Raw genomic sequence first — 15,344 nt, forward strand, 5'->3', positions numbered from 1 at the left:
GAGTGATGTGAATACATCCAGTCCAAACGTTACTCACATGAGGCTAGCCTACAGTGTGTCACATTACAAAAAGATCAATACAGCTGAAAAAAGCTCATTTTTCAACATTTTTAAATACTCTGTCTTCACTGGAGGTAACATCTAAGCATTCTCCCGACAAAGTACAGTGAGGATTCCATAAGCTCATGCTACCATGAGAAGACACACAGATGTTTTTAAATAACTTCCTTTGGGGGATTTCCCATCAGGTACAACATGCTCTGGGATATAGTAACATGCTATGTTAGGAAATTTCATTTAGGTGTCAAACTGATCTATTTATTCTGTCATACATTTACCAGGGAAAATAGCTTATTAGGCTAAACACACATGGACACTTAATACCTGGAAAAAGTTTCATAAACAATATTGTAATGATTGTTAGATCACCTGTGATTTCTTGTTGTAATTCCATCCAGCAATTCATCATTTGTACATTGTCAACATCTCATCATCGTACTGTATAATTTTATGTCAATTTGTTATTGACTATTGATTAATTTACAACTGTTATGATAATAATACTTAACTTAAAGAGATAAGTTGTGATTCCAGCTTCTTAGATCTGAATATTTTCTGAAGTTTTTCCTTCTCCAAGACAGTAAACTGAATATTGTTGGGGTCTGGAAGCCATTTACGGCTTTAGGGCACTTTTCCAGAATTATTTTGAATTTTACTGAAATTAACTGACAATAAAAATAATCATTTTTTCACCTTTAAGACCTTAAACATTTCATGCATCTTCTGTCTCATTAGCACTTACTTTACAGGTCATACGAGAAATGTAGACTTTTTCACAAATTTATCAGTGGGATAAGACTTATTTCCAAAGGTGGAGAGTTTGCCTGTGATTTGTACGCAGCTAAAGAGTGTTTCTGGATCGATGCAACCAAGTCTGCCCTTGTGATTAATTGTTCACCTCTACTTCAAACCTGTTGCTCAGTTCCATAAACGCACCATATATTCGATCAGAAATGCACGAGACAGTGTTTTCGTTCTAGTCCAGTGTAAAACTGTGCAGGAGCAAGCAGTGTTTCGAGGCAGTGCACATGGAGTCTTTTGGATGGGGTACGTAGTGGTGGAGGGGGCAGCGTGAGCTCTGCTGATTCCCACTCCACAGCACGACCATGCATGATATGCCTCGTGCAATTAAACGCTACAATGTTTCCGGACGATCAAGTCACAAGAACAAAACGGGGGAAAAAATCCACCCGAAAAGTGCAACAAACTTTATTAAAGCTCGGATACAGAGGGCCGGCGTGCAACGTTCACCGTCCAAACCCACACAAGGGAACTTAGTGGAACCATTCACACTTTGCCAGATTAAAACTCTTTGTCTGATTCACACAGCAGGGCGATTAGCTTTAAACCATCCCTAAACCCTGAACCTGCACAGCAATTTCAACCCATCTGAGGACGAACTGTTTTGATTTAACAGTTCCTTCCACAGAAAATTCGCCAGTGTTACTTGCAGAAAGAAAATGGTTGCTTCTTCGTTTCATACATGAGCCCCTGCAATGCGACTGAACGAACACACAGGCTCTTTAAAAGACCGGATCATTCACAACCACACTGAGCTCAGGCACATGAACTGGTCCCGTTTAACATGAATTCCGCAGCTTCTGGAGGACGAGACCCAAACGCTTGTAAAGATAATCCCCTGTAGTATTGCAAAAGAGAGAAAAATGGAGTTATCCCCGAGCAGACTGCTGCAATATCTGTTCGCTCACAGAGGTCACACGGAGACCTGCGAAATTACTCGACTGTGGTGGACTTTATCTTTCATAGTGGGATTATTAGCAAGGGCACTAGCATAACAACAAGCCCAAGAGTGTCTGCCCGACGTTTCAAGTGTTGAAAATTGCACGAATATGCTGAATTTGGTGACCCCCTTTCCCTCCTGCTCTCCCTCACTCAGTATGGAGAAAATTAAAGAGCCACAACAGTCCGCGAAACATGTCGGTCTTGCCAGCCCCACAGCAAAAAAAATAAAAATAAAACAACAGCAAGAAACACGGGGCTATCTTGGATATGAAGTCGCTATATTAGCTTGAGCATATGAGTGCTTTCACTTATATACTGTTGAGCTAAGAGCTTAGTTTTAGAGCGGCGATAAAATGCTCAGCATGGGACGAAATGGAAGCCGAAATAGCTGAGCCATGGCCGACAGGCTTGTCTTCACGGCTCTGAATAGGAAGAAATGGAGAGCGAACAAAAGCCTTTTCTGAATACACTTTGCCAAGTCCTTTAATTTGTAACGTGCCCCAGCTTTATCGCCTTGCTAACACACACTATACATCCCATACGACGCGTACAAACGAGTCCAAATGTGTGGAACAATCTCCCCCATAACAGCCGATGTTCAAATAGCCTAAAACATGTCGATGTCGAAGAAACACTGCAACACAGACACTGAATAAACATTGCTGTCTCTTTAAATAAAAGCCATGTAATTGCTAACACACTGGGCTAACTTACAGTGGTAATCTTTAAAAGCATATCTGACCCAAATAGTAGCCAGGCTGCCTCATGGTAACCTTCACGGACCGTGATGAAAGTTTATGCATTTTTATCGAAACGAGCAAGGCAAACTTGAATAGCGATAGCACTCAAAGCAAATATATGTTTGTACTTACGTATTTCTTTTGAATGATATTCCTCTTAGGTCTTTCCTTGCTCATTATGCAATCCCCAAAATGTTTGGCTATAAAGAGAATGGCCACATGAATTTCTTTTCTTTGACTCTCGCCTCTCCCGGAGCACCACCAAATGACGATTTAAATCCCCGGCTCTGTAGGAAACGCTTGCTGGCTTTGCAGAATCCTCCTTCAGTATATCCCCCCTTTTAGACTACTCGGATATAAATCCCAACGAAAAAAATAAAATTCAAGGGTCGACGACGAAAAGAGACGGACTGAACCCAAACTCACTTGGGGATATCATAGTCAAAACAAATGCACAACAATAAGTTCCATTGGCCAGAACAGCTCGGCTTCTCGTCTCTGCGCACTCACTCCCGGCTCTTTTCAAATACATGAATAGACTTGAGGTGATGTCAACAAGTTACATGTTGAAGGTGTGGATACGACGAGGTAATTAATAAATAACATTAAAATAAAACGTTAGATGTCGCGTCTCTGTAATTTTCTTGGCTGGAGCCTGCGGTCGACGACAGAGCTCTCCAGCGGCGCTGCTATACTGACTGAGTGACTGAGGCTGAGGAAGAAAGGAACAGCTCAGCCTATCACGGACCGCACCATTCAGCGGCAACTTCAAAACCCCACGGAGGCAGTGCTCAGCACCGGCTCCAAGCCACGGACGGTTCCACGGGTGGAAGTGGGACCCACTACAGTCATGTCATGGCGATCTCACCTATACCTCAGTTCAGCTGAGTTTCAGTTTATTTCGAATATGCAGTAAAACAAACAAAATAATCCTATCTTAGTGCCTAGAAATAAAAAAAAAGATTTCAAGAAAACATGAAAACGTACACATATACATGAGAACAACATATAGTGACTTAATTGGCATATTTGAAAAGGATTAAGAGGAAGTGTAACATTTAGTCCCACCCCTTCACCACAAAATAGTCCATCATTGAGCTTCCTATCAACATTAGACTGAATGAAAAATCAATTCCATTGGATCTTTTTGTAAATTGTTCACCCCAATTTTCATTTTCACAAAATACACATTCATACACACTTACTCACCTATATTGACATACAAATAATAAATAAATATATCTATACATCCTTGAAGGTAACACAAAACAAAAAAAACAACATTCAAATAAATAATTAAATAAAGTGAAAAACAGCAGTCCAAAACAAACCTACAGACAAACAAATAAACAGTAAACTCCTGGTCATACTCAGACAGCTACTACAATTTTAAATCGTGCATAAACCATCTCTTTACACCTCTTTTTAAATTACCTGATGTTTGGACATTCTTTGAGCTCCACCTTCAATCTTCTCCAAAGTTTTACTCCACATATTTTATTTTTCAACTATTCGTACATGTCATGCATATACAGTGACAGTACAGTGGTGCCCAAAAAGCTTCAGAATGACACCAAAAGATAAAAGTTGTGTCTCCTCCAATGTACAAAATTACACCATGGATTTAAATTATTTTCATCCATGGATTTTAAATTGTTTTCATCTTATCTCACATCATGTTGTTTTAGATTTCATTTATGTTTTCATGTCCATTCAATCTGTTTGGGTCTTTTTTGTCTTGTCTGTCTTTTTTTTCCTTGTACCATGTTTTAAATAATTTTGCTCTGTCTCATATTTTTGTTGTTTATGTTGTTTTTGTCATTTGACTTTCATTTAATCATCTAATTGTGCTTGTTTTTAACATCATATTTGTTTTTATGTGATGTAATTTTTTTGTCTTATTTTACATCATTTTTGTCCATGTAAATTGTCATTGCATCTGTTCTATCATGTTTATCTATTCCATAGCTTTTTATATCATTTTTGTTTCATTGCAACTTTCATTTACATGTTTTAAATTTTTTGTTGATTTTGTCATGCAGTGTCTTATACATCATGTTTGTCTTTTGTTTCCTTGTATGGTCTTTAACATCTTTTTTTTTTTTTTTTTTTGGCTCATGTCATTTTGTTTACTTGTTTTTTTGTCACATTGTGTCTTTTATATCATATTCATCTTTTATTTAGTTTTTCTCTTGTTGTATCTTTTATATCATATTTGTTTTTATGTTGCCTATTTTTTTTCTACATAATTTGATTCATACTGTATTGTATATTATCTACATATTGTTCTTGTCAGATTTAATTTACATTTTCCTGCTGATTTTGTCCTGTTGGGTTTTTTATGCAGTTTTTGTTTCATTGCATCTTTTCCATCACTTAAATTTTTTTTGTCTATTTCATCTCATTGTATTTTGCGCATTATATTTATGTTTTATGTTGTTTTCATCTTGTTGCATCTTTTTTCCCCCTAATTTTTGTACTCTTTTCACATCATTACATTTTTTTTTTTTACGTGTTTTTGTCTCAATAATGGCTTATTCATTTGTAGCCTCTCAGAGATTACAATGTGTAAACTACAAATCTTCTTCTTCTATTTTAATTAGGAAAACAAATTCATATTTTATATCATTCTTATGTACTTTACTCTGTCAGCTGGTAACTTCTATTTCTTTCCTGTTGTAAGAAGTTTAATAGCTGTGGCCAAATCTGTCTCGTTGTTGTCCATGCTCAGTGTTTTTTCCATTCCCATCAGAAGTGGGAAGTAGACCTCATTACTTAGGTATAGTTTCCAGTATCTGTACTGTGCCTAAGTATTTTTTCGGACTACTTTTTCCTCTTACTTCCTACGTTTTAACACAATTATGTACTTTGAAATGTGTATATTTTCAAAACAGGCTCCAGTTTTAATCCATTATTCATACTTTCTATGACTGTTTGCCTTCACCGCATGAATAGGCTACTTACATAATTTTACCCAGGATGCAAAATGAGTGGCACTGCTTGTTCTGTTGGGTTACACAATAAACAAAGAGTGCTATACGGGAAAATGCATACATATTGTTTAAAGCCATGTGAAATCAAGAGGCCTTGGTGATAAAGATATAAGCAAATAAAAATAATCTATGAGATGTAGCACGATGAAATTTATATAAAAACCACATAAGATAAAGTGGCATAAAACGAAAATGGCATAAACAATACAAGATGAATAATCATAGGGCATAAAACAGGAAGAAAGAGTAAAAAAAAAAAAATGTACCCAGAGGCTATGATTTAGTACTTATTTTGTTCCTTTCTGTTGCAGTGGCTATAATTTGACTTCTTATTAAAAACAACAAAAACAAGACAAAATCAACATAAAAGGTGCAAGAAAATGAAAATATAACTGTATTTATACTTTTTATGCTTTTTCGTCCATTTTCAGTGCAAGAAGTACAACTTGAGCTCGAATTCAACAGGATGAAAACATAAAATCCAAAAGGTGTGTGATTACATTTCACAGCCCTACTTTCACTGTTCCATTAGTGAATAAGTCCACCGGTTTCTTTAAATGAATTTAGAGAAGATCTGAGCTTCTACTGGGTAAAAATGAATATATTGTCTTTTTTATTTAAACTTTATATCATATGTGTATAACTACACAGTCTTCACGTCAGCTGCAGTAGTTTTCCTTTGTTTGATAAAAGTCTCATTCCTCACAAGCTAAGGGAGGGGGTCAACGAGCAGGGCTTCCCAAATTTATATGTAAATGACACCCAACCCCCCATGCTACGTGATGCCATCCCCGCAACCTTTAAACATGTGGTTTAACATTAGGCCAGGGAGTTACATTTTAAAATGGGCTGTTATAGGAGCCCCGTCAAAAAAAAACTTTGTCTTCTTAATAGGGTAAAAGAGAGAGTGGAGTCACTGATCAAAAGTAAATGGATTAAACCATCTTGTACATTCTGAAATGCCTGCACTTTGTGTGCATTAAGATGTCAACACAGTAGATACACTCATTTGCAGAGTGTAGGCCAACATTTTTTAGATAATATATGACTATGATCCAAACTGATTTTTATGTGTTCAGGTCCTTTTTAGCTTGTTTTGTTATCCACTCTTCTGTCACTGTTAGCTGAATAGGTGTCCTCATCCCCCTCAGTAGAAGTGGGCTTACTGTGTCATTATTCTAATATACTGAGTGGGACGGTTGCTCTCCATGAACTCTGGAGGTAGTTAAGTGCAATGTGTGTGTGTGTGTGTATTACCTAAAACATTGTGTAATTTAAAGTGATACCACTATGTTGATGCTTGAACATTACCCCAAATTACAACTCTATAAATCTTGATGGATTGGACTGATCTCATGGTCACAAGAGGACAAAATCTGGTGACTAGATCCTACAGTAGAAGTTAAATCTGCACACCAGTACAGCTCCTGAGTTACTTTTTTTTCCTCACAGTGACTTATTGAGCATGCTAGAGCTTCCTCAGACCTCTTACATATAAAAAGGCTCTTGAATACACACAGTCAATCAATTTCAAATGACATGTGATTTAGATGTTAACTCATAGTGACCTTTTGGAGCTAACCTCATAAAAATTATAGGTTCAAATTATGCATTTTTTTTTTCATTAGATGTGTCATCATATCTCTTTGAGGTTTGTCTGTTGTTTCATTGGCCAGTCCCATGTTATACTTCAAATGTAATTTCTTAGAAACGTCTTAATTAGTCAGAAATCTGCACTGAAGTTCACTTGGACTGATAGAAGAACTAAATTGATTTGGTATCCAAAGGTCAAAGATTGAAGTTGCTGTGCCTCCATGCCTGTCCAGTTTATGAATGATATCTCAGGAGGACACATCCACACATTTGGCTCAAATGTTTACTTGGATTCACAGATGAACTGATTAGACTTTGGTGGCCAAAGGTAAAAGGTCATGGCTGCCATGACCTTAGAAGACATGTTTTTGTTTATAACGCTAGATTTTAGATTATAATGCAAGGATAGCGATCGCATCTGACTAAAGCTGCAGATCTTGTTTTCTCACAAAATAAAAGCCAAAAAATACACTGCCTTCGCCAATAAAAGACCCCACCTGAATTTAACTCCATAAATAGTTCAGATCCTTCCATGGGAGGATTACTGGAGTAATTAATATGTTTCAGCTGCAACAAGTTCGACCCTTTAACCCTAAATTATCCGGTGAGTAGCTTATAATTTGTGAAACAACCATCAGTTTGATATAGAGCATAAAGATTGGACCTTGTAACAGTGGAAAATGGTCATGTGGTCTGAAGAGTCCACATTGACCCTGCTCCACAGGGATGGGTGCATCAGAGTGAGAAGAGAGGTGGATGAAGTGATTCCCCATCTTGCCTAGTGCCTACAGTCCAAGCATGTAGGGGCAGTGAATGTCAGTTATGTTTAAGGAAGTATGAGAACAACACCATAAAGTAGAGAAAAAACACATATGAGCAAAGGTAAAGACTTTTTGGATTATCTCACATCTACTTTAGTGCCACCACACCAAAGCTGTCACAATTTCCCTCAAATATCCTAAATACATGTATGATGTATCAACACAAAACTACAACTATGTCATCCAGCACTGTCAGTCTCTTCAGTAACATTCACTAAGTTTTGTTTAACATATGAATTTCATTGTAGAGTTTTAGATCAAATACCTGGAAAAGTGGTGAGATCCTCAGCTGTTCATCGTTTTGGGCTAGTTATTATATATGTGCAGGCTGTCCACTGTCAACTAAGATTTTGAAAATATACATAATTTCTATTGCCTAAGTATTTCAAGCTGTTGCTGTTCGAGTCTTTCCCAGATGACCTCGGTTAAGACCCTGGATGGTCACTAGTAAATCTTAGGGTGAACAATGGCATATATGTAACCTCAGGTTCACAGCTCCTTACATTTCATTATTTCCATATCAAAATCTGTTTGTGTTTCAAGCTCTTGGAATAACCAGTGAAAAGGTTTGATACAGAAAAAAAAAATAGATACAGTGTCTCCGTTCAAAACCAGATTATTATCAATTGCTGGCATCCATGCAATCATGCTGATTTCATTATCATTCGTGTAACAAGGAAGCGCTATTGATTTTTTCTTGTGTTTGATGTAGATTTAGCATAACGTGGTGAGTGATCCAAGTGGTGAATTTACCCATGAATGCATGAACAAAGACGCCAAATCAATAGATAACGGGTCAATAATTCTCAGCAAGGCCTGTGGATGACATGATATTTATGTAGCCCCCACCCCTCCAACCTGTTAGGTCACGTTGTCTGTAATGTACAGTATAAACAGAATATGAAAGAAATATTGAAAGATTAGCAGGAACACAGACATCGTAAAGTGCGCACAGCGGAATTAAAGGAAGGATTCAAAGACATAATGATCTTTGATTTAAAGTGATCATGTGCATGTTTATTGCATAATAAACTGAATCCCGATCCTTTTACTATATGTAAATCTATCACAACTATATATCAGAAAGCTTTATAAATCCTCACAGTGCCTTTATCTATGAGCATATTATTTTCCTAGCCCTGTAATCAATGGTGTCTTGTACTTTGACAGCGTGAGAGTCAGGCAGGCTATTTTCAGATGAGGCTGTGAGCACACTTCCTTTAGCCTCCATCACCCTGCTCTCTCAGGGGGTTTACCAGGGTCTTCTGCCCTGCTGGTGCTGACATTTAGGCCCACATGAATCAATGAGACAAACTGCAGAGGGATGCCTGAATTTTGCAGCACCCCCTCCTCAGGGTTCACATTTAGTGCACTCCATGTACAGGCAGAGGGGTTTCAGAGTCTGAAAGACATTTTTAGCCTGATTTGCCCTTGTGGAGATGGCTAGGCAACAAACAAATACAAATGATATACTAAGAAGAAAGTTTTTTTTTTTTAGAGCTTTGAGAAGTTATAACTTTAGTTGTACCTTTTCCAAACTGTTTTTATTGGGTAGCCAATTGTCAGAGGAAAATCCATATTTGAATTTACTTCACTCACAAAAATGCAAGAACAGTGTTTACAAATGGTCTCAGCAAAGCCATGTGAAATAATAAGCAAAAAGAAAGGCAAAAAAGGCAAAACAAAAAAGACGCAAAAAGATGAAATTAGCATAAAAATTGGCTTTCAGTTATTGTTTTTACATTGGAAAATTCCATTGTAGTTTTAGTTCTGTACATTAGCCTTTAAATTGTTCGGTTCACATGTTGATGTATTGCTGTGGCCAACATGAAATGTGAGGAAGACTGGAGTCACAGTCGAAACTGTCAAGCAGGTAATATCTAAAAACTATACCTTGTCTAAACAAAAGAAAAAAGAAACATATAATTTCATTAACAGAACACGAAATGAATGTCATTAGCCTTATGAAATGTGAGACATAGAAGTGATTGTTGACATTATCTTTCTATCCATGACTGACATCAGAATATTCTGGGAAGGTGCATTTAACTCTACATTGCTTCGACACTGGAAGAGTTAGTTAAATTGTAGATATTACAGCAGTCCATGATGGATTAGTGTTTTTCTAAATTTGGATCCTGAGAAGAAATCAAATTAATGCGTTTCAATCTCAAGCTAAAAAAATTTGGGAACCGATGCTGTATAATGTATTTTCAGTGTCTATGGGTGTGTGTCCTTGAAAGGAAAGAAGGTTTTGGAAGTAGACTTTAGATCCTTAGATCCAGTTTAGAGTCTTGACATTTACACCATTGCATTTCGTATTGTGCGCATGTGTGTGTGTGTGCGTTCGTGTGTGCGTGCGTGCGTGTGTGTGTGTGATGGAGAAGGCCAGGGATTGATTAGAGCTTTCACTCTCAATGTGGTTAATTGCCCAGTGAGGCTTAGCAGACGGTGCTGGCTAGATTGATGTCCAATAGCCAAGCAGAGGGGGAGTCAGGATGTGTGTGTGTTTGTATGTGTGATGAAGATGGGTGGGGGTCTTGTTATACTGAGTAGCATGGATGCAGGGTAGGGTGGGGGCAACGAATCCTAAATTAATGTTGAAAGATTGAATGGTTAAATATTGCACACAGTGAAAATAAACCCACAGGAGCTGCCTTGAAAGACAGAAAAATCAAGCCATTCACATTCACAGCAACTGGAAAGAAAAGAAGACAGTGAAATGAAAAATAAATATACTGAACCATGTTGCCTTTTGTTTTTGCAGCAATAATTTAAAAAAGGCTGGGTTTTTATGGCTCCACTTTTAAAAGAAACTTCCTTAGGGATTAGTTTGACAATGACCTGATGTTTTTATTGCCTGTTTATTTCCCCCGAACTTACACATACTTTCAAAACAATTGTTTTTTCCTGGCAGAGAATCAAGCAGTAAAAATCCTTAATATGTCTCACTTAAATAGATATTGAATTGTGACAAAAGATACATCAAAAAAGTTTACAATCCAGCCATCACATGCTGCAGGAAGTTCAAATATTGCTATAAATGTTGGCTTTGCTACATAATAGAAGAAGACATTGGCTCCCTGGAATTTATAGATAGAATAATGTATGTCACTGCAGATCTGTTATTCTCCTTTGCTCATCGTCTACAAGGTTCATAAAATGCTGTTTATTGTGGTGTGTGTGATGATGTGGGATTGGGGGGGGGGGAGTCCCATGGTATAGCTAGTATATTACCATGAGAGAGCAACAAGTGAGCCACAGTGAAAGAAGGGGGTTGGGTGAAGATGGAAGTAGTAAAATCATGGCTATAATTTCACTGACTATTTCACTGAATGCCCTCTTCTTTTTTCAGTGGCTGTTACAACTCTGTATAAAACAAGTACCACTGACATTAAATGCTACATATTGAAATAAAAGAAAAAGGAGGACAAGTAATAAAAGAGAGAGAAAATTACATTTCTTCTGTGATGGACCAGTGGTCAGTGGAAACGTGGACTGTGTTCAAATCAATGAGATGACCAAAGGCCTGTCCATACTGTGACCAGCATCAAGTCTAGAAGCCAGGGTGTATCACAGTCAAAGGTCATTGTCACTTCTGTGATGCTCCATTAGTGCTGAAAAATAAATTGAGATTTTGGAGCAACATGTGATGCCCTCAAGACAACAAGTTTTCCAAGGATGTCCATGCAGATAAGGTGCACACATTCCAAAGTCTTGGTTGAGGAAGAAGATGATGTTGGTCCTGGACTGGTCTGGTGCAGTCCACATATCTCCAATAAAGAATGTACGGAACATCTTGAAACACAAAACATGTTAACAAAGACCTCATACTTGTTTGCAGGAAGAATGAGATAAAATAAGCCTGAAATTCTTCATCACTTGAGTCATGAAACATCTTGGAAATGTTGAGTAAAGAAATAGCAACATTATAAAGTGGTAAATGCATTATTGTGGCGACTCTTTTGGAATTAGCTGCAAAAATTAAAATTAAATAAATTTTTATTTAGAAAAAAAAAGTACATTTGTGTATTACCTCTGCCAGGAGGCATTGTGATCCCATTGCTTTGTGTGTTTGTGTGCGTGTGTGTTTGCTTGTTTGTTAGCAAGATAACTCAAAAAGTTATGGATGGATTTTAATGAAATTTTCAGGAAATGTTGATACTGGCACAAGGAAGAAATGATTAAATTTTGGTGGTGATAAGGGGGCGGGGGCAGATCTGTCTTGGCGGAGGTCTGTGCTCTCCGAGTGCTTTTCTTGTATTATTATTAATTTCAGTTTAATATAGGTCAAAGATAATTTACTAATCACTGTTCTTATATTCAGGTTGTTGTGTCCAGATGGACATGGGTTGGTTTAATACTGTTGACAAAGCATGACTGTTGGACTTAGTGACAAAAGTTTTCACAAAACTTCAAAATTCCTTGATAACTTATATTTTCACAGCACTACACTAAATTATTTGCATCTAAAATAGAAAGATGTTTAATCCAAACACATAAACACAAATAAAATACAATAAAATAAAATAAAAGCGGCAGACACAATTCAATTTTAAACAGCACATTTAAATGTATCTTTAAGGTTTTATAAACGCTTTAAGACAGTTAAAATATGATCATTGGGCACATTGATGGCAACAAAGTGGCATTTAACATTAAATAGATTCCCAAAAAAAAGGCTTTCAAAACTTTAACTAAATACACTCTCAAAAATTGTTACATATTGTTAGATTTACAAAATATTTCACACACAAAAAATTTAATTGGACAGTCTCTGGATTTGTAAAAAAAAATCTAAATATCTTTAAACAAACACAAACTCAAAAATGATTAAAATAATAAAAAATAAATCAGGTTTTATACTGTAATAAAGTCACATAAGATGTTTTTATAATGAGATGATTGATACATTTACATCAAAAATGATTCTAATGTGTTTCATTCCAATTTGTAAAACTACTTTTAGCCTTAAATGTCTAAAGTACTAATTCACCCTGTATCTGTTTTTACAGTGCAGTTTTTGGCTGATGTTTATTTATGCTTACATTCATAAATCATATAGATAGGGATATTTCCTCTCAGTACTCCTAACCTTCTGACCTTACAGAGCACTGTGTTTGCTTCTAGATGTGCATTATTTTTTGCAGTGTTATCAGCTTGTACTGGTCTAGATGATGGCAGACAGACTGGGAGGTGGGGGCTGGATGGTAGACTGTCATGGGGGCTTCAAATTACTCCGTTGAAATCTGAATCATATAAGTACTCTCATTAAAGTGAGGTTAACCTTCTCCATAGCCCCCCCCCACACACACACACACTCATACACACATATACACACCAACCTCACATCCTCATCTCCCTATCCACTGTGTAGGGACTCGTTGAGATCACAAACACAATTTATTTTTCGACAACCCCCCACACTCTGACACACACACATGAAACACACCTCCCCTTCTGGTGGGACTTGAGAGTCCCCACTCTACTACCATGGATAATTGGACACCTTCAGCTATAGAAATCCCCTGTTGAAACAAAAACAGGCAGCAGTGGTGTAGGCTCATACCAGGTTTTGTCAAACAGACGCACAACGGTGAGGATGAGGCAGACACACAGGCTCAGCCGAACCTTAACTACAAGCAAGATTTGAAAGATACACAAACCCCCTTTGGCAGCGGCTCTTTCAGATTCAATTCACACATTGAACTTCTCACTTCCTGAGCTGTGGTGTGGTGTGATGTGGCAGGGTGGGATCAACAGGAGGAATAACCACACCCTCAGGCTTTGGGCTGAGTTGTCCTCAGGGCACGTATCCAGGATCAGCACAACACTCTTAACTGTGCCCCAAGTTGACCCATCTGGGAGCTAAATGCAAAAAACTCTGTGAAGATCAGAGCTAAGAGTTGACTTACCCTTATTTCTGCCTCCAAGGCCATTGTTGTGTTTCACTAATGAGGCAGATCTCCCCACACTCACCTGGCAACCTCCAGCCCAGAAAAAAACAGCTTTTCTTTACTAACCACATGAAGGGTAATTTCTTTTTTGTCCAGGCTTGTAAACAGGAATATTTTTAACACCATGTGAGAGGCAGTTTGTAATGGAAATTGAACTGTTGACATATTTTTCTTTCCTTCAGCAAAGTCTAGTAATTGTGGACACCTTAACAACAAATACAAACTATCTTTTAAGTAGCATCCATTGTGTAAAATTAGTATTTATGTGTTAATGTAGATACGGTCATCAGTTTCTCAGTAAATGTGTGGAGAGATTACAGAGTTACAGTCTCACTGTAAAAGTCCATTCTATGAAGTAACTTTTGCTCTTTTAGATTTTTAGTAGAAATTTGTTTAGTTATACATAAATATATATGCTCACACAGACAATACACTGACACCTGAAATATCTTTCATGAGTTGCCAACTTAAGTATTCACATGGAAGCTGATCTGATAAGAAGTGCATTTGCATGCTCAAAGCATTTAATCAGAATCTAACTTTTCTGAGTATTTTGTTTGCCTGGTTGTTTTCCTGTTTTATTATTAAAATGAGTAAGATGGATCCACAGTTTGTTCTACAAAATCTTTCTTTTGCTTTCTCATTACAAGCTTTTTAACCAGCGAGGTGCCCCATAATCTTTAAATCTATTAAAGCTTGCTATAGAGAAGTTTTATCAGTCACTACCACTGTGACTTTGTTCTTTGTGGAAACTCATCTTGTGACCTACTGTTACCCCACACATGGGTCAAGCATGAAGGAAGGAAAAGCGAGAAACGACTGGATCAAGTGTTTACATGGTTGAGATTTTCCTACTAAATGGAAAGGCTACACCAAACCTCTGATTCTGACTGAAAGTTATAGGACTAAGCATCAATGCAATGTTTAAGAAAACAACCGCTCACACAGTTGTTACAATATTTTACTAATTAGAGTCCTTGTCAAATGTTCTTGTAAAAAGGATTCTGTAGATGACATAAGTTAACTATTCAAGTGACCCGGTACTGTAAATTTCAGTGAATTTTGACTAAAGGCCATTGAGTATCTTGTGGAGTAAAGCTGTGAATGTCTGAGGAGAACCTGAAGAAGCTGTAGAAAGCACTATGCAGGTCGTGTGTAAAGTGGAAATGACCAATAAAAGACATTTTTTAAGTGGGAGATTTTGTGAAATATAAGATTTTAACTTCTTTTCTCAGGTCCAAAGTTTCTAATGGTAATGTTAAACTATCTTAACTATAACTCAACAGAGAAATACAGACAGCTTTTCAGAAAACTGGTCTTAAAATGAATCAAGCAGATTTCTATATTTTTGGTGCCACAACTATACAACCATCAGATACACCTAAACCATCTAAGCCCCTGACATGATTTTCCTGGGTGTTTACATGGTGGTATCCA

General features: G+C 37.1%; 1 protein-coding gene across 1 annotated transcript in view; it reads right to left on the reverse strand.

The window, feature by feature from the left end:
- Positions 1-3,256, reverse strand: part of jarid2b (jumonji and AT-rich interaction domain containing 2b) — a 172,192-nt gene extending 168,936 nt beyond the window's left edge. The window contains exon 1 of the mRNA XM_030148010.1: positions 2,676-3,256. Within this exon, the coding sequence (XP_030003870.1) occupies positions 2,676-2,720 (45 nt within the window). The 5' untranslated portion in view covers positions 2,721-3,256. The remainder of the gene's footprint in view (positions 1-2,675) is intronic.
- Between the last annotated feature and the right edge of the window lie 12,088 nt (positions 3,257-15,344).

The sequence above is a fragment of the Sphaeramia orbicularis genome, chromosome 11 (assembly GCF_902148855.1).
Source record: "Sphaeramia orbicularis chromosome 11, fSphaOr1.1, whole genome shotgun sequence".
NCBI classification, from domain to species: Eukaryota; Metazoa; Chordata; class Actinopteri; order Kurtiformes; family Apogonidae; genus Sphaeramia; species Sphaeramia orbicularis.